The sequence below is a fragment of the Chroicocephalus ridibundus genome, chromosome 6, assembly GCF_963924245.1.
Source record: "Chroicocephalus ridibundus chromosome 6, bChrRid1.1, whole genome shotgun sequence".
Classification (NCBI taxonomy): Eukaryota; Metazoa; Chordata; class Aves; order Charadriiformes; family Laridae; genus Chroicocephalus; species Chroicocephalus ridibundus.
In genome coordinates, this window is record NC_086289.1 from 24,709,095 (window position 1) to 24,734,519 (window position 25,425).

Consider the following 25,425-nt stretch of genomic DNA (forward strand, 5'->3'; position numbering starts at 1 on the left):
CCAAAAGAAGGACGTTTATGTCTGTGACCAGTGTCCCCTGAGCGTGCCCCAGGCTTCACGCATGCAAGGGGACACCTTCCTTCCCTCTGGCCAGCCATCAGGCTGCCATAGCCGTGCCCCAGGCTGCAGCGTCTGGCTGGGACCTCCAGTACCGGCTCCTGAGGATTTCGTGGTCTTTTTAAATTCTGAGTATTTGGCCTAGATTTGAAGCTAAAAGGTCTTGTGAAGGTCCCAGCAAGAGCCTCTGTGGCTTGTAATAGAGAGATCCCAAGGTCTGAGTTGGATCCTGAGTGGTGTCACCATGTCAGACTAAAGGAGCACGTCAGCTTGCAAAACCTGAACCCTCACCCTATGCCAGCTGGATACGAAATGTTAAAATTTGCTTAAAACCCCCATGTTTTCTTTTTCTTTTTACTAGTTTAGCCATTTTCCCTCTTGCCTTATAAATGCAACTATAAGCAAGTAGAAAGTCTTTTTTTCAAGTTGACTGTGCTGCCTTTTAATTCCGCATGAAAACCCAACTGCTCCCTATGCCCTGCCCAACAGGTAGTTAAAACAACAAGCCCAGGTGGGCAAAGCTGACAGCTTGAATCCTTCTTTATTTAATTTTCATTCCAATTAGTGGGCTTATCCAAAAAATACATACCAGACTCCTACCACCTTGCTTGTGCTCAGCCATTTCCCAAGGAGTTTCTCAGTGCAGCTGCGGAGCAGTCCTGACAGCATCCTTACGCTGTCTTCAGTGAGGGCGGCATCTCTCGGTCCAGTGCCCGGACACGTGTCCCCCTGGCACTAACAGGTCTCTGTTTCTCTGCCTTTCCCCCTTTGTAACTGGAGATCCAGCTCCCGAAGCTGCCTGAGGAAGCCGGAGTTGGGGCAGATCCCTCTGTGCGAGCGCACAGCCTGAATTGCGTCAGCGAGGGACATGTCTTCGCAGATCATTAAGAAAGCAAGGACAAGAGTTGCAGATCGACTGATTCCCATTGCACAGTGAACTAGTACTTTGCCTGGAAAAAGGAGAGAGAGCTGCAATTATGCCAGGAGGCCAAGCTGGCGGGGTTTACGGTGCTGGAGCAGAGATGGAAGTGGTGCTGGTACCGGGGCTGAGCGAGCAGGTGTGCTCAGCCCTGCAGAGCAGACCTGGTGCAGTGCTGGTTGAAGGAACAGGGTGGGTTTTAATGGCTGGGGACAGAAAATTAATAATTGTATTCCAGGACCCCAGATTGCTTGTTTGGGCTTAGCTGTCAGCCTGATGGCATGCCCTTAGCCCTCCTGCCCAGCCTGCCATCCGTGGTGACCCTGCTGGCTCACCTGTGTTTTTGGGAGTGATGTACTGGCTGGCAAAGCTTTGAGCCTTCGTACTTGAGGGCTGTCCTATGAGAAGCAGCCTTGGCAGGTCGCTTGCTATTAGAGGGCCTGGAAACTTGGGGGTTGAAATGCTTAACGCTGAGGAGTGCTCGCTGCTATTGCAGAAACACCCCTGTTTTTCCGCAAGCTCTATTTTCCTCTTTGCTTAGGGCAGTAATGCTTTCTGAGGGTGCTGACTGATGCCCAAACCTTTTTGGAAGTGTGTGAGAAAATGGGTGTTACCCTTAAGAACAGCTCCTGTTTGTGTATGCCATTTGCACCATTTTCGTATGGTTTTTGTGGTTTGGTTTTTTGGTTTTTTTTTATTTTTATTTTTTTTATTTCTATAGCCTACCCTGTGCATCTATAGGCACTATCCTTCCCTAATGCCTTTATCTTCCCTTCTGTACTAGGTGATCACCAGAAAAACAATTTATGAAATGTTTTGAGTTCTCCAGAGATTTCAATGCGAGGACTGCATCTTCATTAAGAGTTCATTACAAGTAATATCATGAGTCCTTCCACGTTGCTGTAAGCGCGCCTCAGGGAAGACCTTCCAGGGATCCAGAAGTGTAGCTCCCTCCTTCCCTCTGCTCTGCTTTTGGGTTTTCTGCTGTGATTGCTAACGGAAGCAGCCGGAGAAATGCAATTCTGTATCATGCCTACTTCCCGGGTTTCTAATGTGTGTCTTTGACCCATGCTGGAAGGAGATACCTTTTTTTTTTTTTTTTTTTTTTTTTTTTAAATGGTCTTATGTGAAATTAAAGGAAACTTTGTCAAAAGGATCTCTTTCAGATGGAAAAATTCAGGTTTATTGTCCTTTCCCTCTGGATGTGAACAAAGAGCTCCTTCTGGAACCTGAAAACCTGCATCTTGCAAAGAGTGTAAAATGCTTCAACTTTAACAAAAATGGTATGATTCAATGAGAGATTTTTTAATTGGAAAAAAAATGTGCTGTTGTTCTACTCAATTATAGCCACGCCTGAAAATTTTCACACTCTTGTCCTTTTTTTCATATCCAGAAAAAGGTGAAAATCAGTAAAAACAATCTCATGTTGCTTTTTTTCCTTTAGAGGTGGAATAAAGTCCCTCAGATGCTGTTTTTTGATAAAATGTAAGGAGGGATAGAAAGAATGGACAGCTTTTCAGGACTATGTCCTTGTTTGTGCTTACAGCATCTTAATTTCTCTATTACCAGGGAGCGAGACAAAAATATCCTTGTTGGATGATGAGCCTAGATCCAGCCAAAAACCTCAGACGGATTGCCCCCATCTCCGCAGGTGTTAATTCTGGGTACTTTGTGCACAGCTTTTCATCTTAAATGCCTTTTTGTTTGTGACAGAAGTATGTATTTAGCAACCGTTCCAGTTCTGACTAATGATGATGGCATAGCCACATGCTCAGAGAGTGCGAGCATGTGTTGTAAAAACCTGCTCTGGCCAGCAGGTTGAGAGAAGTGTTGAATTCCACCACGTATGTGACACAGCCACCTTTCATTATCCTGGCATGAGAAATCTGAGCTCAGCCCTAAAGATAGACGTGTCTTCAGCAGAAATAAAGGGACAAATATAGCCTCCAAGGAAGCGGTAAAAACAGCTCTGGTGACAGCAGACTTGGACTGAGCATCAAAACCTTTCGGGGAAGGAAGAGGTTTTTCCAACATCGTGTCAGTTTTGCAGAATTAGAAGATCAAGTGATTTCTATTTGTGTTTTCCCATTCAGATACACCTTCACAGAATTTACTGGGATACTGATGCTGTTATTCAAGTTAAATTACATCTATCTGTCAATTCCATTAACTCCATGGGGATTCTTGGAAGTGAAGTCTTATTTTTGGGGGGAATATGGAGAAATGCTTTGCACCCCTGCTAAAAGATAACTACAATTTGAATTTTCACTAGACTTTTTTTGTTTTTTAATGTGCTGCACTATCATTAGCCTTCTCACCAACCTTGTGGGATACGTATGCTGTATTATCTTCCCCAGAGGAGTCATTTCAGACCCAAATAACCCAGGTCTGAGATTTTTCACAGGAATGTAAAGGCGTCAGGAGAACAGTCTCTCTTTGAAAAATACTGCAAACAGGGCTAAGTCCAAAAGGTCTTTGGAAAACCCATGCTTTAGTAGTTTGCAGTCAGCCTAACTGCAACGTAGTGGCAGGGGCTGGGGAAATCCAGACACTCACCTTAATGCACACCCCAGATAAGAAAAGCCAAGCAACAGCATGTCCTGAAAAGCTTTCTCAGAACCAGAATCACTTTCTTGTTTTTTGTCTGAAAACTTCTAAGCTACTAGAACTCTACAACTAAAAGAAAAAGAAATTATATTTAAAGTTTGAACTGCACCAAGGTGGGGGGGGGAATAACCAAAAAACAACCAAAAAGAGATGGCCTTGATGTTGGATTTGATTTTTGAATTGCCAAATATTTTGAAATTCGATCTAAATTTGGACAGAAATTGAATGGGGGACAGGAAACTTGCTGTTCTGAACCTAATTTCTGTAAAATTGTTCTTGTGTCCATTTTTTTTTTCCCACACAGATGGAGCCTTCTGCCTTGGAAAATGCTTAGCCCCACCTGCAGTCTGGAACGGAAGACGGAGCTGAGCGCAGGTATGAATGCTGCCATTAAATATGGCCTGATGTGTTTTTTGTTGGGGGCACAGAAAGCAGAACAAATTCCAGGCTCCTGCTTGTACAGGCCGTCTCTCCACCGTTTTATATCTAACTCTGTGTCTGAGAAGAGGAGGTGTCGGGTAAGAACACACTGAATTTTCTTCCCTGCTTCTCTGGTTTATCTACACTTCAAAAGAGTCCTCCTAGATCAGCAACTAGCTTTAGAAGGTGCCTCGGCAAAAACCTGGACAAGCCCCAGCTGTTGACCTTGGACCTAATCTGCATGCCGCTCTAATACACTTGTTCCCACGAGGGTGCAAGGATATTATCTCTTTGACGTGTGCAGTATCTATTCCACATTGTTAGCCTTTGTTTCGCCATGCACAGAGGTTATGATAAATGCTGGTACACTGACAATAAAATGGCTGTTTGTTGCAGATAAATCAGTCGTGTGAAATGATTTAATTAACGTAAAATTGCTCTAATGAAAGCAGATTTGAATTTACTATGTGATTGTTTGTAGCAAACAAATTGAATGTTAAACTTGAGTCAGGAAACAAAAGCTGCGTTGCTATTTGGTTCTGTTTACAGGCTCGGACCCTTGTCTCTCAGCAGTAGCTGTAGATGGGTTAAGTGACACTCTGAACCCACCGTGATATACTGCATGTGACTCGCGCCCAGAGCACGTCCGCGCCACGCGGGCTGCCTGCAGCGGGCTTGATAACGGCGCCTTGCATCAGCCTCTGGTGGGAGGCAGCCGAGACGCGCCCTCGCGGCACCGAGGCTCCCATTCCCGAGGCTCGGATTCCCGGCTGGCTGCTGGACCACAGCCTGGGAAAGCAGCGTTGACAGAAGCAGTCGCGGTGTGTGCCCCCGTCATGGGGTGGGCAAGGAGGTTATACCCAGATCTGTACCGCAGAATCCGTGCTGCAAAGCCGGCATCCTCCAGCGCTGCCTTCCCCACGCCCATTTGTTTTAACATACGGTGTGAAGAGAAGTTGGACTGATCCCGCGTTGCAGGGCCATTTCGCAACCTTCTCTCTGAGCGTGTAACAGGATCCCTTAGGAATAATGGGATTAACTGAGGAGAAATGGGGGCACTTAGCTTCTGGCGTTATTAAATCTTGCAATCCTTATTTGAAATGTTGCACCGCACATCTCAAGCTACTTTTTGCAGAGGCAGACAATAACTGTCATCTGGCTGGGATTTGTGCAGAACAATAACACTTGGTTTTTAACAACGGATTATGGATATTATATCCAGCTCATGCCTGCTGTAACTCTACTGACATCAAAGGGTTTGCACTAGGGATAAAGTTTGCACATTCAACTTTGTCGGCCAAATTCAAGTTGGGAAATTCAATGTTGTTGAACAAATTAGTCATTAAAAGACATAATATCTTATTGTCCTTTTGCTACTCATCATTAACTGAGCTAAATGTCCTGAACTAGCCCTTGCTTTCTTGCAGGATGGATTCAATTTGGCTTAAGACCAGGCTCCAGACCGTCACCCAGAGTGAACGCCCCAGCTGCCCTCTCTCCATTGAATCCAGCAGAACGATGCTGCTCACCAGGAGGAGAGCTCAGCTGGGCTAGTGGGCCCCAGGGGCTCTTCCCACTCCACCACGGTTCTCTCATCTCCTGTTACATTTTAGCCACCGGCCCGTAGCCAGGTGCAGAATCAAGTGTCTATTTCTTGATTAATCAAATGTGTATTTTTTCACAGCTGAAAATAGCAAGAAGCCTACGGAGAGCTTTAAATGGTCCCACGCCTCCTGGAACAGGTAAGGGCTGTCATCTGCTGGAGACTGGTAAGTTAAACTAATGTATACAATACACTGATGGCAGAGTCAAGAGAGTGGACCCTTTTCTCCTGAGTTAAGCCTCTTTCATGACCACCACCCCTAAGAAGGCGGCAGGAGAAGGGAGCCTAGCTTTTCCGTTGCTCCAGTGAAGTGGAAGAAGGGAAATGCCTTAGAGAGGGCTTTCAATTTCAGGAAGTTAATGGGTGATTTTAACCTGCCTGTTTTAAACATGTTCGGAGGTCAATAAAAGGAGAAGCTCTCTACTTGGGAATCTTTCTCTCTGCACAGCATTAGTTTAATAGTTTTCATGGCATGCTTTCATCTGTGCTCTTAAGCTCTCTTTCCCTCCCTCTTCTGCTAGACTGTACCAAACCCTGCTGATTTACGCCTAGGTTTAGCTGCACTCCAGGAAAATGCTAATTGTACAGATGGCCATGCAAAGGGGCAAGACTGATATTGCCCTCTTCCCGAGGTGAAGGGGGAGCATGAGGGAGCAGGCCAGTATTTCCACGACACCCTGTTTTTCCATACAGGGAAGGCGGCACACTGTGCATCTGCTGGCTCTTGGCTGAGCCTTCCCAAACAGCTCTGTTACGTGGGCAAAGGAACAGCAGGGTTCTACTGAAGGAAAGGCAGCCAAGGAAGCAGGGTTCATAAAATACTACTTATAGGGTATGGCTGCAATAGTAGTGCACGTATTGCTTAATCTGTACGATAAAGCTGATGAAAGAAGTCATTCAGGGCGTGCTGCAGCCATCAACCGCTGTGACAACAATAGCAATAGTGGGCAGAAGGAGAAGGGCAACCTTCCTAAAAGACTATAGCTCCCAATTAGGAGCATGTGAGTGCATGTTCCCCGGCTTCCTTTTGCTCATGCTCTGGCATCCGGGTTTGAAGAAATTGCCTTAAAAATAAATTTCTTACATCACCAAAGACATATTCTGTTCAGCTAAGGTAGAAATCTGGAATAAATCTGCCCATGCTGTTTTCTGGACTTGTAGTGTAAAGCGTCGGAATTTTTCTTCAAGCATCATAGGAACAACAGTTCTTACTTAATTCTAAGGAGTATTTGATTCATAGTTTTAAATGTGTTTGTGCCTTATATGGTCTTAACTTTGACTTATCATCCCAGGTGGAAAAGATAATTTAATTCCATTAAAAAAAAAGATGTCGAATTTGCTTGTAATAGTTAAGCGGCAGTCTTAAATGACTTCTCAATCAAATGGAAGTACCTCGTTACATCCTGAATTTAATATGAACAGGCCTCTTGTCACCTGGTATAATTTTTTGTTCAGCATCACTGCTTATAAAAAGTGCCATTTTTTCTGTTCTTCTAAATGATGTGAGTAACAATCCCCTCCCTGTCTCGTCCCTGCATAGGTCATGGGTATTTAGCTGCTAAATTTCTGTACCTCAGGAAATCGTGCTTCCAGAACATCTTGTTTATATATTTTCTAAACTGTTGCACTTTCCTTAAAATGATGAATGTCAGCAACAGCTGGACTGTATATGATTGAATTTCACCTTGTCTCCATTCCCAGAACCCTGCTTCCATATGGAGCTCAGTAAAGCAATATATAAAAGCATGGGAGTAGGGATAAATATGCACTCGAGACATGATGAGTTCATTGTGTTTGCCTTGAGCCCTAACTTCTTCTACATTCATAACTTTCTGTATTTGGGCATGCATCTTGCAAAGCACTGGTTTTGTTTGCTTTTGTGGCCACCGTGATTCATCTGTTGTCTTCTGTCTTTTGTCAATTGATTTGGAACTTTTTTTTACACACACATGAAAAGATGTTTGGATCTTACCTTTCTCTGGAGCACCACCAATAATGACTTCAATTGCAAATAGCATATGCTGTAATAGAAATGGGTGCAGATCCAAATTCGCCAAATATGTTAGTGGTTTTGAAATCCAAAATGCAGCCCTCGGTTTAACAAAGGCAAATACTTTCTAATAGGATGGATCAAGCCCTCCAAACGACAGTAAACTCTGAGGTATCTAGCATGGATGTGCACTGTTTTTGGTTTCTGTGTCTCCCTTTCCTAGCTTGTATGGGGTAGGCCTCTAGATGTGTAGATCAGATACTAGCTGCATATGGTTAAGCTAGTTAATATTTTATGATGCTTTTGGGTATTAAAGCTCACCATGATGCAAGCAGAACAGTTTGCTGAGTGTATAACTGTTCGCTTAACAAATTGCTTTTGAGTGGGCATCTGTACAGTTTTGTGGCATAGTGGAGACTTGCTTTTGTGAAGGTTTGTCCTTAATAGTCATGATCCCCCTCTAACCCCAGGCCTCTGGCATTGTACCTGGCCTACGTTTAGTGAGTCCAAGGATTTTGCAGGTTATCTTCCTATTTAAAAGTTTTACTCTTTCTAGCAGCAACATGACATTATCTCCTGGCTGGTGGTGTTGCTTAGGTTCTCTTCTACGGAATTGCTTCCCAGAGAATTCTTCCCTATCCTGTTTGTAGGACTTGTACAGCTTGTAGCATTATAGTTGAATCTTCTTACTCAAATATAATGCTTGCCCCTGTCTTTTTACCCCATCCCAGATAAGATCAAGTGTATGTGCCTCCTCCCAGGTCCATGTGTCCATATTGGTAATAAAAGATACTTGCTGTTTTGTCTTTTGCTAATAGAGATGTTGAATAGCACTAGGCATAGGGAAAACTCCTTTGAAAGCCTGTTCAGTGCGTCCTTCCCTGTTTCAGGGGAACTCCCACTTGCTGTGGGAGTTCAGGAGGCAGGCATGACGCTACTTGGTTTGGGTAACTCTGTTCTTACCCACATTTGCAGCTGGTTGGTTTTTGCTGAATACTATTTGATAACTTGCCCTATTTGGCTCCTATGCAGAAGGTATGTAACATGCACAGATGGTCTAGTTACCTCTTGGGGAATTCAGAGCTGCTCTTATGTATCGAGCGACTGGGTAGAAGTAAATGCTGAGGTCAAAGTTTGGGTTGTCCTCTGCTTCTACTCCATAGTAATCCACCAGCAGATCTTTGTAGAACTTGGGTCCAGTGTCGATGCGAAATCGCCCAGCGGCAGCATCCACAACGTGGGAGATGCCCATTCGGCTCAGCTGCTCTTTGTCACGAGCAACATACCTGGAAGAAGGAGGGTGGGTTAGAACATGCTGCTGATTGTGCAGTTTGTTAAAGCTACATGAAGTTATAGTGGCTATTTTCTGACAGGTTGTTCAGGTCCAAAGTGTCCACCAAAATGCTTCAAGACACAAGTGTCTTGTTAAGAAAGTGACTTTTACATTTCCTGCCTTTTTCTCCCAAACATCGGTATAGGTTCTTCTTCTCAACTGACAAAAAATAAAAAGCTGCTGCTGGTGGTGATGTTTCTGCACAAGCCAAGAGTTTTCTGGTTTGCTTTCTCATCAAGTCACCTCTGCTGAGCATCCATCATTTCAGGGGACTGATGCCATCTGACAATGTGAGGAAAAAACAAGGTTGATCCTGTTTTTACCAAGCTCTGGCATGACTGCCTGCAGTAACAATGCCACGGCCCCACCAGGCTGTTGCAGTGCAGGGCTCCTCTGCTAATGCAGGAGGAGAAATCAGGAGGAAGAATCGGTCACTTAGGATGCCTTTTCTCTATCCTACAGCATCCTACGCACCGTTCAGACTTACTCAACACTTAGACTTACTATGAGGGGTCCCCAAATTCATGCCTAGCTCTCTTTTTAAATAAAGAGTGGAAGATTTTGGAGGAAATAAGGTGGGCGCTAAGAGTTGCATTAAACCCTTCAACACTTCCCTCTCTCTTACAGGTCTCCCACGTAAAGGTTTGGCCAGACTTCGTCCACGTGCCCCGTGGGGTGTTTGCGTGTCCAGAGCAGGCGCCGCAGCTCCTCCAGGGATGGTGTTTCAGCACGGCTCTGGCTGCCAGGCGTCCGGCTTGAGGCACTTCGTATCTTGGGGCGCAGTAAGTCCCTGCTGCACAGGGAGTCCCAGGCCATCCTGAAAGGTGGAGGGCAGACATTCACCACCAGCCAGAGATATTTCTGAGGTTACCCTCTCTTACCCCCTCACAAAGCTTGCCCACAGTTGCAGTAGTAAGGTTTTGGGGGCAGATACTGTCTTTTTCTCGTGTGTTCATATGCTTATCACAGCAGAAGCAGAAACCATGACTGGACTTGGGAATACTGTTGCAATCAAAACAAGAGTCCAGTGGCTCACGTAGTCCCATGTTGTGGTTTGAAGCCTGTGCTTCTTAAATAAAGTTTCATATTATTATGTCAAATTGGAAGCTAAAGCTTTTTCAAACTACTAGGCTCAGGACCTCAGTAGGCTTATTTTGACCCAACTGCTCAACCCTCCTTTCTAGGTGTGTCAAACAGTCGATTAACACTTCATGATTGTTTTTTTAAAGGTTCTTTTTTCATATTAGTATGAAGTTTCCCACTTCCTATTTGGAATTCTAGACACTATTACCGCTGCAGTGAAACAGCCCAGTCCTCGATACACCAGCACAAGAGTTCTGCTCTTGAATGGAAAGAGGTAATGCTATGGAAAATGTATTGTGTATATGTAGCTACGTGGTGGGTATAGAAATAAGTTACTATATGGGTATGCTGAGCTTTTCCTTTAATCACATAACTAGGACTTGCTTGTATATGTTTTATCTGATTTGTCCTTTATAATTTGCTCAATGAGCTGAGATGAATAGAACTGGTCATGCAAAATCTTATTCACTGGTTAGCTCTTAACTGTCAGCTTCGACAGGAGAATTTTGGTTCTTTCCAGTGGTCGTTGCCAGCCATACCTGTCCTGATGACATATGTTCATGGTAGAAAGAACCTGCATGAGTAAGTTATAGTGATTCGAGCTGCCATTTATATGAGCGTTAATATATTTTTTTATACATTGTTTCATTTGCATTTCTCTCTTCTCTGCCCCCTCCAAGAACTATCGCATTTCTAATCTTGAAATAAGTACTTTTATTACAAGGAGAAACACTCTGTTTAGGCTTCAGTTTATCTCTGGAATTACTCTTTTCCCATGTGGTACATTTCTTTTGAAATAGTGGTTCCTTGTGTTAGCTGTAGATTTTAACTGTTGGGAGGATTTTTGAAGAGGGCAATAAAGGCTCTATTTTTAACAGAGTTATGTTTTAAGAAATTATTAAAAATGTGTATATTTTTCTATGTTGTAGGATTTAGTCAAGTGCCTGCATTATAGAGATAGTAGGAACTCTGTCAACTCAGGCAGCTCTAGAACAGAAGCCTCTGTCTATGACGGGGTGAAGTTGTAGTCAATGAGTCAAAGTCTTGCTCTGCCACTGGCTGCTGAATGTCTTTTGCATAAATGACTAGGGGGGTGGTTTGGGGTGGAACAGTCCAAGACAGAAAACTTGAAATCTTCTATCTTTCTGCTGAACAGCTCTGTCATTTACAAAAAGGTTGTATTCATGTTCAAGCACCTCCACTGACAGTTTCTTTCCAACCACTAACTGTGGTTAAAGGTTTTCCGAATTTGCCATCGTGGTACTTTCACTAGCCCCAAGTTCACGTTTTGGTGTAATTTTGTTTAAAAATATTTGTCTTTGCATGCACAAAGACAGAGAGAGAGTCTGAAGACGAGCCTGCTTTGGGAGCTCGTTGCACCTCTACATCAATCCATTGTTTTGCTGATGGAGAAATGGAGCAACTAAGTCCCTGAAACGTCCACAGAAATGAAGGAGGGAAGCGGTGACTGTTGTGTCGCTGTTAGGCCACTGAACGTTGACTAGAAGCCCACCCTTCTGCCGTGCACTTGGGCGATTTGCCTTGCCACCCGGCTGCCAAGAAGGGCCCTCTCTTCTGTCAGTGCACCTTCTTCTGCCACCTTCACAGGCAGCCTTGTCCTCTTGAATACAGTAAGTTTTCACCAAATAATGATGTTCCCAGGATGGTCTCGTATTGTTTGTATTACAAAGAGCTCCACTGTGGAATGCGCTCTCTTCCCAAATGTGCATATCTCCTCCAGTGTCAGCTTTTACTGTGAAAACAAAAGCAGATGTTCTTGCCCATTTTGGATGGCTTTATGCAAGAGGAGGCATGGAGGAATTTCCATACTGGAACGGACATCCCCCATGGATTTTGATAGCTTCTTTGACACTGGCCACCCAGTGCCTACTGTGCCAGGTCTGCTCGTCTCCTGCTGGTGATCTCAGTCACCAGCTTGACTTTTCTCATCCCACGCAGGAGGTCTGCAGCAGAAATGGGACTTCCATTTCCTGTGTCCTGACCACAGGGCCATCTGCCAGTTCATTAAATACTTTCAAGAATAACAGCCTCCTCCAATCCTTCCCACCTCATAATATCTGCAGCAAATGTTCCCCTTTTTTGATGTATCTAATTCCTTGCAGTGTGGCTAATGACTACTCTAGGGCACTTCTCACTCCCTATAAAGTTGCTTTCAACTGTTTTGGGTTTTTTTTCTTGTTTACTACTGCCTGTTACTCCTTCCTCTTGCTCTCTCCACTGTATGGATACTTTGATTTTCATATTACCTAGCCTCAGAAGACTGAAGGCTGTTGTCAGCCTTGCTCTCCTAAGCCTCACGGGGCACTGCCCAAAAGTCCTGGTAACGTTGCGTAGTTCAGGCTGTCATTAAGGTTGGAAGGGACAAGCAGCAACTCACTCACATGGCTCTTCTGGGAGCTGTGCTTTCCAGGTCCATAACTCCATCCCTGTACAGCTGGGTGGACAACTCTGAAGTATAGCACACCTTAGGAAAAGTGCTCCTTCAGAGATTTTTTTTTTTTTTTTTAATTGTATTGCTAGAAGGGAACATAACTGCATAAGCTTGGCAAAAGAAAGTAGCGTGTGCTACGCGGGTATTGAAAGTTGTAGAATAATGGTGTTTATAAGATGGGTGTCCTTCTTCAGAATTATCCTAAGATGACTTTCAGCTTGTGCTCACATTGATCTTGTATTATAGCTAAGGAATTTGCTCCTGTTGAAACACAGACATGAACTGCTGACGCTGTGTACAAAACTTATTCCATCTGCATTCTGGTCACATTTGTTCAACTGGAGAACAGCATCACTTCATGTAAAGCCTACGTCCAATAAAAACGAAGGAGTGGGGTTCAAATTTCAAATGTGAAATAATTGTAACTAACAGGCTGTGAATGATTCAAAAGCAGAGAAGTCTCTGTAGGACTATTCAATTAATAGGTTGAATAATGAATATACTGGGGAAAAAAAATAGCTTTCCATAAAAAATTTACAGACAGAAAAACAGGGCAATTTTTTTTCTGAATAAATGACTGCTCAGTTCTAGCATCAGTCTAACATTTTAACTCACTAAATTTATACATGCAAGTGTCATTTACTGAAATGCACATATTTAAAGAAAACAATGCTACGATTAAAATTTTGTGTAATGTTTTATAAGGAACATGAATAGATTAAAACAAATTAGTGTGAAAGGAAAATGATTATATATAATAATGTGGTTCTTCATTTTAAAAATATGTTTTTAATGATTCTCAGCTCAATTCCTCTATATTCACTTTTTGTAGTGGATCTGTTTCTGTGATGTGTGTCGTATGAATGAGCAATACAATTTTAAAATGCCAGTTTCTGAATGATACTCATATGAAATGTTCCTGATCTTTGCCCTACTGGAGTTGTATTGCAGTAATTATTCAATCACGTAGGAGAAATTTTACCATTATATTTAGATTAATTTTGAATTGGTTTGTACTACAACAATAATTGTATCTGAACTGTGTAATAGAATTTCCTTAATGATGACTAGCAGGAGAATTGTAATCAAAGAGGCCTATCGCAGAGCAGGTCATTTTGATCATCTAGAGTGACCTAGAATATGACACAGGCCGTACGTGTCACCATGCTGTGCCTGCACCTGTAGCCCCCTTGTGCAAACCCATCAGTGCCTTTGCTGCAGGCGGGCTACGAGAGTGGCCAGGTCAACGGTTCCGTATATATGGAATATCCTGGGAAGAAAGGAAAGTGGTCCTGTGAGAGCTCACAGAGAGTATCTCCTTCCTGAGTATTTAGGCTTCCTCTCTTCCCATCAGTGAATGCCTGTGTGCACTGCAAGTACTGTGGATGCTTTGGTCATTTTTCAGTTAATTCAGTGGCTACAGCTTTATCCATAACACAATTAGTGCTGTTCAGTGCCATGCTGAGAAGAGGGCCTTTAGAGACAGGTGTCTCGGTCCTTGGAAACATGTGCTACCTTTTGTCCAATTTCTCCCACACCATAGTATTTCATTAAATAAGAACAAACTCAAAAGTCAGTGTAAACTGGCAATTTAGCGTTACATTGGGATGAGATCAAGCTGAGAAGATGGTGTGAAGGTTGAGATGGAGTGATACAAAAACTTGCAGCATGATGCTGTGGAAAGTCAGGAGAAAAAAAAACCCAACTCTTGTGTCTAGGATATTTTGTAGAAAGCCTTTATATCCTCTGCTTTTCCCTGCATTTTCCAATGCCAAGATAAAGGAGGGATTTGAGTATAGTATAATGATGTCAATGCTCTCATTTCAATGATGTAATGAATATTTTAATCATCCCAGGCACTGTATTGGCTTTTGTGTATGGATAGAACATAACCATTTTCCTCTGGCCTTAGCAAAAATATTTCTGAACTTTTAAATCCTGAGAACAAAGTGCTCTACATCCTGTTTTTTTTCTCAAGCTAGTGTGTGCTGTAACCTTGTCATCTCAGTGAAGGTATCAGTCTGACTGCACTGTTTGATTTGTGGTGGTGAAAGACCAGGCTGAACCCCAGGGCCTTGGCCAAAGTAGGTCGTGTCAAGTTCATACCTATCGTGTATTCAAAAGTCATAAATGTTTCTCAGAAAGCCTATCCCTTGGAAAGATTCCTCCAAGATAACATATGTTTGAGAGAGGGTTTTGTGTTGCTACATCTCCACACAAATGACAAGTATTACTGTCATCATTCTTTCTTCCTTGGTGTTTAACCCGATGGTCTTGCTGGAACTGTAATTTATCAATTGCTAGAAGCACTACAGGATATAGACGGTATGAATCAAATACAGCGATGACTGAGGTAGGGCTGGCTGGACTTGAAAGATGAGATAGAGGCGGTTTCCAGGGAGGCATGAGGTATTTGAGTAGCCAACTGTTTGTAAGAAAATCTCACCAGCAGCTGGAGGATGTAATCTGAACAGTACTTCCAAATTTAGTAGAGGCTTCCAGACCCACAACTTTAACCCAGCTATACATTTAGGGTAAGGCACCCACTTGATGTGACTTGGCAAAATCCATTTAGATGGCCTTGCTCTCAACAGACCATGCAGAGCTTATGTTGAGGAGCAGACTAGCTAGATCAGTCTCTCTATTGGACAGCTTTGAGCAGCACAAGGAAGAGCAAAACATCTGATTGGGTTTTATCCCCCTCAGTATTGCATTGGTACCAAATTTTCTGTCCTAACTGGAATGGGATTGTGACACCTCTCCTTTGTCCAAGTAGAACTTTCCTCCTTGTGACATCCAAGGAAATCAGCAGTGACATTTCTGCTGCAAAGCACTACTCAAATATAAGGAAGAAATTAATCAACCCATCCTGGTTCTCAAATATGCTGAATTTACCACAGTTTCCACTGATGTTATGGGTTGCCAGGCCTCAGAAGCCTCAAAAATGTCTGATTTTTTCATAGCAAGTCTGTGGACCAGCCAGCAGGGCTCAGACCTGATGATCTTGACTCTTTCAGGATGTATATCAGCATGCAGGCCCCGAGGCAGGGTGGCCTCATTTTTTCTGTAACTCTAGTATGAAATACTCTCTTGTCATCAGCTGGTTAGTGCACTTGTATTTACCAACCACATGTATGGTTCCTGATGGTGGCTAGACAGAAGCAGCCATCCTTTCATGTGCAGCAATGCTGTACCAAATGTGCAAAACCTGGACACCTTCTCATTTTGCTAATTTTTCTGGGTCTTGCATGTATATTTATTTTATTCTTTAGCCATGGGAAATCATCTCTGTAGAGATGTTGCCTACACTGCAGCTTTGACTGGATAAAAGAGAAATGAAAAATATGGGCAGATGAATGGATTTTCCCTGACCCACCCCTTCCCCACAGAATGCAAAACCAAGGGTTTTCTGGACACAGTTGCATTTTTGTTATATAAATGGGATCCTAACCATGTTTCTGAGTCAGGACAGAGGCAGGGGCAGAGTCTGCACCAGGCAGGGGTGGGCACAAGGACTATGCTTTACAATAACCATGGCCGATAGGTAGCACCACCAGAAGGGTTGCAGAGATAAGAGGAGATAGCTCATCCACCCCAAGCTTTTGCATGGCTTCTTCAGCACTGAAGTTTGGGTATATTTTCTTGCTGAATTGGACCTTTTATTTACTAGTTACAAATTTTACATGCCATTTTAATAGTGTGCATTGTAACTACTTAAAGCTGTGCATTAAACAGGCCCAGACAATGTTAACAATCTGCATGTTACAATATATTTTTTTTGTAACTGCTTGTTATAGTATCAGCTATTAAGAATTTATTGCTAGTGCATTTTAGGTGGTGCTTTACAGTCATTTAATTACAGCCATCTAGCAATCATTACATAAATATGCATCGAGAGCAAGAACCCCAATGTAAGGTGACCCGAAAGGCTTTTACCTGCCAAGCCCAGAGTTCAGGCCCTCAGGTGGCAATGATGTCATCGCCATATGCAGGGAAACACAAACATTTAAAGCTGTGCAGGGAGCTGTGTTCCTCCCGACGCTAGGTGTTCATGAAGTCATCAGCTGGAGCAAGAACACTGTAGAGCTCTAAGGACCTGAACTTGGCTCTTGGCAAGCAAGCAAAGGAAAGTCGGTTCCCCTCCAGCCCTAGTCCCAGCAAAGATGCCGGGCTTTTGGCTGTGAGCACAGAAGTTCAGCTGCAAAATTGGGCCCTCTGGAGCCCCTCGGTACTCCCGTGCTCTCAGCTGCCAAGTGCATCCTTATACCCATTAACCCAACCTGATCTGGTAGAGAATCAGACACGCTGCATGTCACCCAAAGATGGTAGCTGGTCCAAAATGCATCTACCACATCTCCATGCTATTTGTCACTGCAACAGCATGTCCATGTTTGAGTCTCTTTAGCTCACTGCCAGGCTACCACTCCTAGATCAAATGTCATTGCTAGTTTCTTCTGCAATGGACATGAGCCATTAGACTTGACCAATGATCGGTTCTGACAGTCTGTAACCCCTTCCTCCATTCAGTACTGATGTTTTTCACTCCCTCTTGAGAACTTGATGACAAGCTTGCCTAAAATTCAGTTCTTCCTGTGTAAGGCTGGCTCTTCTCCTATGCACCAAGGTTGTTACATCACTTTATCTCTATTGCCTCCAGCAATGACTTGTCCGAGGTGAAAGATGGTACACTCTGAATATGTAAACTCTTTTTCTTCTGGAAGCACGCTCAGAAGATTACTGAAAAACTCAAAGGATTAAATGCTTCTGAACAACAGGCTGGCAAGATGATGCAGGTTGCTGTAAATCAGGAGTGGTGTGTGCCACTTTGACTTCCTCTTGGAGCTGCCAGTAACCGGCTGGGTTGTCTGGCCGACACTGGTGTTTTGGTACAACCACTCCAAAGCCTTCACCCTCTCTGAACAATGCAAGTCCTAGTTGCTTTTTTCATTACTTTTAGTAATGCTCTACCAATATTTGCAGCCTGCAGTTGCAGAGAGCGTGTGGAGCTCTCATTACCGAATGATGTTACTGCAGCATGACCCTGCAGAGAGGCACAAGCTTGGGTTTATTCACAGCTTGCCTGAAATGTGACGAGACTGTTTCTCTGAAGCAGATCCAGTGGACTGGAGGCCCGTATTTGCGGTGGTGCATTTCAACCTCAGCAGTGTCGCTGTGTGGGATGCACTGTTAGTGCTCTACACCGCAGGGTACATTCTCTGCTCCCTCTCTGTGGCCGATTGGGGTGAAACTGTGACTGCCAAGCAGCCTGACTGCTACACTCTTGTGTACTGTCTACTTTGTAAGGGACATCAATCTGGACATCTCACACTTCCAACTGAACACAACACAAGAAAGCCATGGCTGGGCTGCTGAGCACACTGCATCTAGCTTAATGACAAAGTGTCACTTGGGTGTTGTTTCCAGTCTCTCAGCCATGGTTTTACTCTTCAGGCTTACTCCTTGTTGCATACTCTTAATCTAGCCTGATCTAATTTTCCCAGGTCACCTCCAAAATGATTTGAGGCAGAAGTTTATTTCTTGCTTCAGCAATAATTGTTCAGAGGCCAGGGATGTCCCGCTCTGTGCCTTGCACAGAACTCCAGATGTGATGCAGTCCCTTAGGTCGGTGTCCTTTGTCCCCACCAGATTTTAGCAGGCCACATCTGAAGGTGAATGAGGCTACTTTAACAATAACTAATATAGCAGTGTCCTCCAGCCCAGTGCTGGAAACATCAGGCTTCGGAATTCAAAGAATCCCATTACAAATGAATGGTTTCTGCCCCAAGGATTTAACCAAAAGGATGGCACAATGCAAAGCCTTTCTCCCCTGTGACTAGCTCTGTTATGTTCTTCTATCTTAAAAACAATATATTGCTCTTTTTTGGGTCTGTTCTGTTTGGGCTTATTGACAGCTTCACTGCTCTTTGTTCTTGCCCTGTGGTCTCTACCAGCACTATGAAGATAGCTCTGTGCTACCCAACCTACAGGAGAGAGCAGTCACCTATCCCTACGCTGGCGTGGCAGGAGGGCTGAGCAACCTGCTGGGAAGGAAGATGGGAAACAGCAGGAGGCAGGCAAGACGGTTCCCTGGTGTTTCTTGATCACTGGAAAGGATTTTATAGTTGTTATCGCAGTGAGCCTGTGAGGAAGACACTGCTGTTCCTACTGCACAGGTGGAGATGGTAAAGTTAAGTTGGATGATTTTTCTGTATCTCTCCACAAGTCTGAGCTGGGAGGCAACCCAGGGGCAGAGTGCTGCCAAACACTTGTAGTGATAACTGAAACAGGGTAGAGTGTCATCCTTGGGTTTAATTTGGGTCAAAAGTTGTGCCCACCTCTAGTAAGTCAGAAGCAGCTTGCATTATGAGCGGAAAGTCATGGTCAAGTTTGAACTTCCAAGCTGGGAGACGAGGTTTCCTAGCAATGCTTCAGCAGAATAGAACTCAGAATTCAGAGCATGCAAAATCAAACCAAGGACACAGAAACCCATTATCACCATGCTGTGCTCCTGATACCCTTTTTTCTGTGCTTGCAAAGTCCTTCTTTAGAGATACCCCAAAAAAATAGCATGGCTACAAAGAAGATGGAGACTCCCTTTTTACAAGGAGTCACATGGAAAAGACAAGGGATAATGGGTACAAGTTATGCCAGGGGATATTCCAATTGGACACAAGAGGAAAATTTTTCACAGGGAGAAAAATCAGCCATTGTAATAATTTCCCCAGGGAAGTGGTGGATTCCCCAACATTGGACACTTTTAAGATTCAGCTGGACAGGGTGCTGGGCCATCTTGTCTAGACCATGCTTTGCCAAGAAAGGTTGGACCAGGTGATCCTGGAGGTCCCTTCCAACCTGGTATTCTATGATTCCTTATTAAACACCGTGACACTATGGCTTAAGAACAACTGCATTGTCTTTCTAAGTGTTTCGTCATCTTTCTTTCTCTCACTCCAGCCTCTCTGATCTGAGACTTTCTAGTAACGTGATAGCCGTGGCAGGATTCAGAGAGGTTTGGAAGGCTAGTTCCAGTAGCCTGTATTTCTCACCAGTATCTTCTGGCAGAAAGATAAACCATAGAGCTGATAGCAAGTTCCTGTTGCCCAGGTTTCTGGCTACAGAACTGGGAAGGATAAACACCTCCTTAAGCTCTGCAAGATAGGAATAGAACAAGAGAAAGGAATGGAAATCCTCTCATAATGCAATAGCTAGAAGCAATCCAGCTGTTTTGTTTTATTCCCACCATGAGAACTACGGACAGTCCCAGCGCAAGCTTGGCCACCTGTCAAATCAGGTTTGGGAACTAAAGCTTATTGGAATTTGACACGCTTTTGTCTTGGAGCACACTGGTGTGGATCGATATAGTCTCCTCCTATAGCAGTGGCACAACATGTATGCTACCCATGCAGTCCCAGATGCCCCTCATAAATCATTAAAATACTGACCAGTTCTAATCAGACCCTTTGGGGTATAACGTAATATACTATTTGAGAACTAAAAACAATAAATCAAGTTAGTACAGAGGTCAGACTGAGACTGAACAGAGCTGAGACTTGCTTGCTGATGTGTGCGTAGTCTAAGAGATGCAATGGAAGGAGATGAAATCCCAAGTCAGCTAAGCAAATTGCTTTCTTCTCATTGTAAAATCTCCCTACTAAGTCTGCTGAAGGGGAAAAAAATAGGAACTCATCGTATTCTGTAGCACAGCTAATTTGAGGTCTAGAATTTCCCAGCATTTGTGTTAGCTCTTGGGATTACAGGTATTTCTAATATTTTTTCCTTTAGGTTAACTCCTACCATATTTCTAAAACAAACGAGCAGTTCAAAATGTGTGCCCCCAGATGTCATAGATCACCTGGTACAAAACCAACAGAACTCGTTTTCTTTTAGAGATGGAAACCAATTAACCACTAGCAAAAACCAGTTCAGATCCCACCAGAAGGCAGCTGCTGTGGTTGCACTCCTCTGTCTTGCCTGGGACGCAGCGGGCAGCGTTGTCAAGGGGAGGCTGCCATGCAGTGCCCAAGTGCTGGGAACCAGTAATAGCCTGTGTGCTGAGGTGCTGCTGTGTAAAACCAAATAATCGATGCCTTCTCCTTGATACAGAAAAGGTTGAGTCCCATCCGTGTTGTCTGACTCTGAGGACACCATGGTGTGGGGTATGGCCAGTCTCCATGGGCAATGCTTAGTTTGGCCGCCATAAATGTTATCTAGCAAAGAATGGTACTAAAGGCTAACTCCCTCAGTCATGGTGTATCTGCATGTACCTTTTGTTTCCACGTTGTATTCAGAGGAGAAAGAGCTAATAATTGTTTCTTGTCTTACCTTAAGGCAGTAACAGCCCGTGGCAGATCTTGCTCTGTGTGTACACTGCAGATGCTGAAGCTGTATAACTCTCAGGACTGCTGATTAATGCCCCCTGCTTTCCTTGCACTTCTTCCTCAAACCTTTCTCTGTTTAGTCGAAATTGGGCAGAGTGTTTTTAAAGCCCACAGAGCAGAGTAGCTTGGCACCTGAGTTTTACCTCTGCAGCTGTATTTCTAGTCGTGGCCGGTGGGGAAGGCTGCCAGAGGCTCCAGTCGTGGTAGCCTCCCTTCAGTCATGAATATCAGAAAAGGGCTTTGCTCTAATCATGTGAAAGCTGCTGTTACACCGAGCACGGGCTTTGCTGTGGGGAGGTGGGAGCTGTATGAACGCTTGGGGTTCACGCTGGTGGCTTTGGAGCTGAAAGGTCTGGAGAGCAGTGCCAGGAACTGATCTCAGTCCTTGTGTTTGGTAATGCAAACCACTAATCCAGAAAGTCACCGTAAAACAGTGAACAAAGTCTCTGGCAGTAAATAAAAGAGCTAGCGAAAACCAGGGCAGTAAATAACTGGTGGTGAACAGAATGGAACCTGGCCTGTTTGAATGATGCACCAGCACCTCCAAACTAGGTGCGTGCGTGGGACAAGGTGGATTAATATTGTGTTTTATTTCTAATTAGACCTAAAGCAAGTTTGAATTTGCTTTAAGCCTGGTGGAGAAATAGTCGAAACGCAGATGGAGACACAATAATCAGTTTCATCAGAGGTGCAGCACAGCTTGGTGTGGGAACTTAATGAAGATTTGTTGGTCAACAGCAATCTCCCAACCCACTTAACGTGCTCTCCATTTCATTTGCTCTGCTATTGTAGTAAATTTGAAGCCCCCAGGTCAGACTCAGCTTTTGTGGCTCTTGCAGTCTCTGCAGTGTCAGCAGGAAGCACGAACTGAAGACTTAGAGCCTGGACTTGAGCAACGTGTGTTTCTCCTAATGAAACCCAAAGCCAGGTGAAATTTTTGGGAGAGAGGAAACAGGATATGGTGTCCCTTTGGAGGATGGGGGGTGTTCGTAACACTCAGAAACTTGGCCCACATTTCTGGTCTCCTCCCTTTCTATTCCACAAAGGGCTTGTAGCATTTTTAGACAAACTTGGATCCATCATATGTTGTGAGAGAACCTGCTGGGAAATTTGGTGATTCCTGCACTCCAGGGCAGAGGAAACGTGTGTTTCTGCTTTGTGTTTTCAGGAAAGTAGGAAGATGAAATTCAAAATAAAACACAGCAGATGGGAATCTCAGAGAGACAGACACTGGGAAATGTTTAGACAAGCTTTGTCCCCAGTCCTTGAGCTCAGGATTTAGCAACTAAACCATAGAGAGACTTCAGAAAGACAATGAAATGCATTTTGGCTTCAAATACAGTTTCTCCAGAATCCAATGAGAGTTGTGCACGTGAATCTGAAGGCAGAATACAGCCAGCAGCATGGGGAATAGATGTAATGTGAGAAACTCTCATGCTATATTATTATAGTCTGAATTGTTTCCATCATTTTGGGTTAAGTAATTCCCCACTATCCATCTCTAAAGTGCAAACAGTACAGCCTTGATGTGCCCCAGGGAAAGGAAGCAAACCAGCCTTTGAATCTTTACCCAACCTTACTGCTCATATTTTGCTTTCAGTGAATAACTGTTCAAATCCTTTAATATTTCATTCCCATAAAAATATATTTACCAGGGGTTTTTGTGGCAGCAGTGAGGCTGTGTTTATTATTTTAGGAACACCACACGACTGGCTTTAGAGAAAAGACAAGGCAGGAGCGCAGAGTGCTGCAAATCTATCAGCAAGCAGCATGTTTTCCCACCTGTTGAGGCAGCAACCGCAATAACAGATGCACATAATAATTACCTGTACCTCAAAGGCAGCACCAAGTCCTGCACCTTCTGCTCCCTACCTAGCAGACAGCTTGATAATGGAATTACGGAAGAGGCGCTCCGAGAGAGTAGAGTAGGTAGTGCTTTGTGAAGAACGAAAGAGCAGCTCTTACTAAGAGAAACTGGAAAGTGGAAGATGAGAAGGAAAGATCTGAGGCACCATGATGCTAAAATAAGGGTGGGGCTAAGGAACTCCAGGAGTCTGCCTTATTTTTAGAGTCGTGGTCAGGTTTTTGCTAATACCTTTTCCAAGGCTGCTTTCATTTGTCCTCTTAAGATCAGAGATAATTTCTACTGATAATAGGTGCCCCACACACCGACTGGAGCCCACTCCTCCTCAGAGATGGATCTCCCTGCAGGGGCAAGGGTGGCACATGCCCCTGTAGGGTAAGGGACTCATCTCAGTAAGTGACACCAGGAGTGACCATGACTGTGTGCCAGGACCCTGTTCCTCTTCTCGTCCCTGCCGCCTGGCACTGTGATCACGCTGGAGCTACACTACCCTTTTGTTTGCATGTGCCCCAGAGCATCTGGTGTAAGGAGGGCTGGGGACAGAATGGGGAGCAGGGGTGGAGAGCAGGTGGTGAAATACCTCTGGTCTTTCCTGCTGAAGTGCTGAGGCTTACGAGGATCTTTCTCTCCCCTTCCTCTGACTACCAAGAGGAACGAGGTGACATTTGGCTGGGTGAGGACCAGACCATATGAGCTCTGGAGTGTGTTGTACCATGGTAGTCCCTTACTTGCAGGAACAGATCCTTCCTAGCAGGGATTTGCAGGGAAAGGGAATGATCTCAGCCCCGATTTAATCTTGACAGAAGCAGATGATGAGAAGACTGTGTGCTGAGTTGGAGTTTTCCTTTGAATTCCTACGGTGTTGAAGGCAGTGCTATAAATAGACACAGTATCCTTTTTACCCTGGTACAGTTCTGTCTCCAGCTCCCCATATAGACAGCAAGTCTGCTGGTAAGCATTTAGCAGGAATTAATTTAACCCAGTCTTCTCTTTCTGTACTCTTTTACTCCAAGCATCCCAATGGCTTCCACAGTCATACAAACATATTTCCTCAATAAAAATGTTCTGAGGAAGGCTGTTGATATTAAAAATCCCATTTCTGTCTGAAAATTCTATCCTAGTTATAAATAATCCATAGAAGTCCCAAACTATATAGAGTTAGTATTAAAAAAAGGGGGGGGGGACACAAAAAAAAATAAATGCCCTCAACTTCCCCCTCTCACACTTCTTAATCTTTCCTTCCCCCCGCCCCCCCCCCAGGTTTTGTTTTTGAACTGCACAGCATTTTATTAATAGTCTGTTTCACATTTTCTCCAGTGTAACTGGCTGGCCAGTTTCTCCTTTCCCAGGAAAGACTCTTGTGAACATCAGCTGAGAAGAAAACCCAGATACAGTGTTTCATGGCTATTATCTTAAAGATAGATCTGTAAGAAATTTAAATACAAGCCGGACTGGCATTTAAAAAACCAAACCCCTTGAATTTAAGCATCTTTTTTCAGTGAGAGATCCTCAGCCTGGGAATCCAGCTGGAAAGCAAACTAGAATTTCGCAAATATTAGAGTTTCTGAGTACAAGAACAGAGACGATAATCTGGCCTAGCTCTGCAGTTGTCTCGCTGCTTGCGGAGCTGGCTGTGGTTAAATTCATGCTGCTCAGTGCGTGTATGGAGTTCACTGGGGGTTGGTTTGTAAACAAGCTTAAAAGTACTTGCCTGGTAGTCGAAGCTCCCGCGCTGTGGTGTCTTGGATTACCTTTGTTTGAATAATACCACTTAGTTTCCTCCTAACATGCCAGTTGCACAAGAGATTTCTAGCCTCTCTGTGTTCAGCTTATTCAAAGTCTATTTTTAATTGTGTTAATTATAAACCATAATCCCTTACCCTCTTTGGACCTGCAACCATCAGCCAGAGCAAGGCAAGTGGACGACAGCAGCAGCAGGAGGCTGAGCTTTGAAAGCGGCCGATTGTCAGGTGGTGTCATCAGATGTGACCCGGCCAGCCCTGCTGGGGCTGTGCGGGTTGACACTGGGCTGGCCAGTGCCGGTGGTGATTTTGGGATTTGCACCAGAGATGCGCATGGTGCTGGGCTGGTTGCGTTTACTCCAGATACCTTGTGTTTCACCACATGTGCTTGTTGGAGGGGCAGTTGTGGTTTACCTTAGATGTGCACAACTGGGGGGTGGCTGGGCTTGCCCCCGGCCCACCTATGTTGGTGGGCAGTTGGGATTCATCCTGGAACCTGGAACAGGCTGCCCAGAGGGGCCGTGGAGTCTCCTTCTCTGCAGATATGCAAAACCCGGCTGGATGCGTTCCTGTGCAGCCTGCCCCAGGTGACCCTGGTTTGGCGGGGGTGTTGGACTAGATGACCTCTGAAGGTCCCCTCCGACCCCTACCGTTCTGCGACCCCTGCAGCAGCAGCAGGCGCCGTCGGTGGGGCGGCTGGGTTTTACCCCAGCCATGTGCATCAGTGCGGGGATGGGGTGACCCTGGCACGCATGTCGGGGTGTGTGTGTGTGTCCAGTTTACCCACGCGTGCCGGTGGGGTCCATCCTGGCGGGGCGAGTGTGGGTGGGCTGTGCCCGAGGCCCCCCCCGGCCAGGACGGGCGCGCTCCCAGACACAGCGCCCCTTGCACCGGCTGCTCCTTTTCCCTCGGGCTTTGACCCCAATTCGGAACAAAAGGGCCGAGGCGGTGGGGGGGCTGCGGCCGGGAGCGGCCGG

The 25,425-nt window shown here is 44.6% G+C and overlaps 1 protein-coding gene across 2 annotated transcripts; it reads right to left on the reverse strand.

Moving 5' to 3' along the window:
• Positions 1-24,702, reverse strand: LOC134517200 (dual specificity protein phosphatase 13B-like). 2 transcript variants are annotated; one of them, XM_063338467.1, is made up of 4 exons: positions 24,587-24,702; positions 9,555-9,746; positions 8,662-8,882; positions 1-1,007 (listed from the first exon to the last, which is right to left on the reverse strand). In XM_063338467.1, exons 2-4 carry the CDS (start codon positions 9,743-9,745, stop codon positions 793-795), a joined length of 627 nt encoding a protein of 208 aa, XP_063194537.1. In that variant the 5' UTR covers position 9,746; positions 24,587-24,702; the 3' UTR covers positions 1-792. The 2 variants fall into 2 exon arrangements, with proteins under 2 accessions (XP_063194537.1, XP_063194539.1); XM_063338469.1 differs by lacking the exon at positions 1-1,007 and adding an exon at positions 4,261-5,042.
• Between the last annotated feature and the right edge of the window lie 723 nt (positions 24,703-25,425).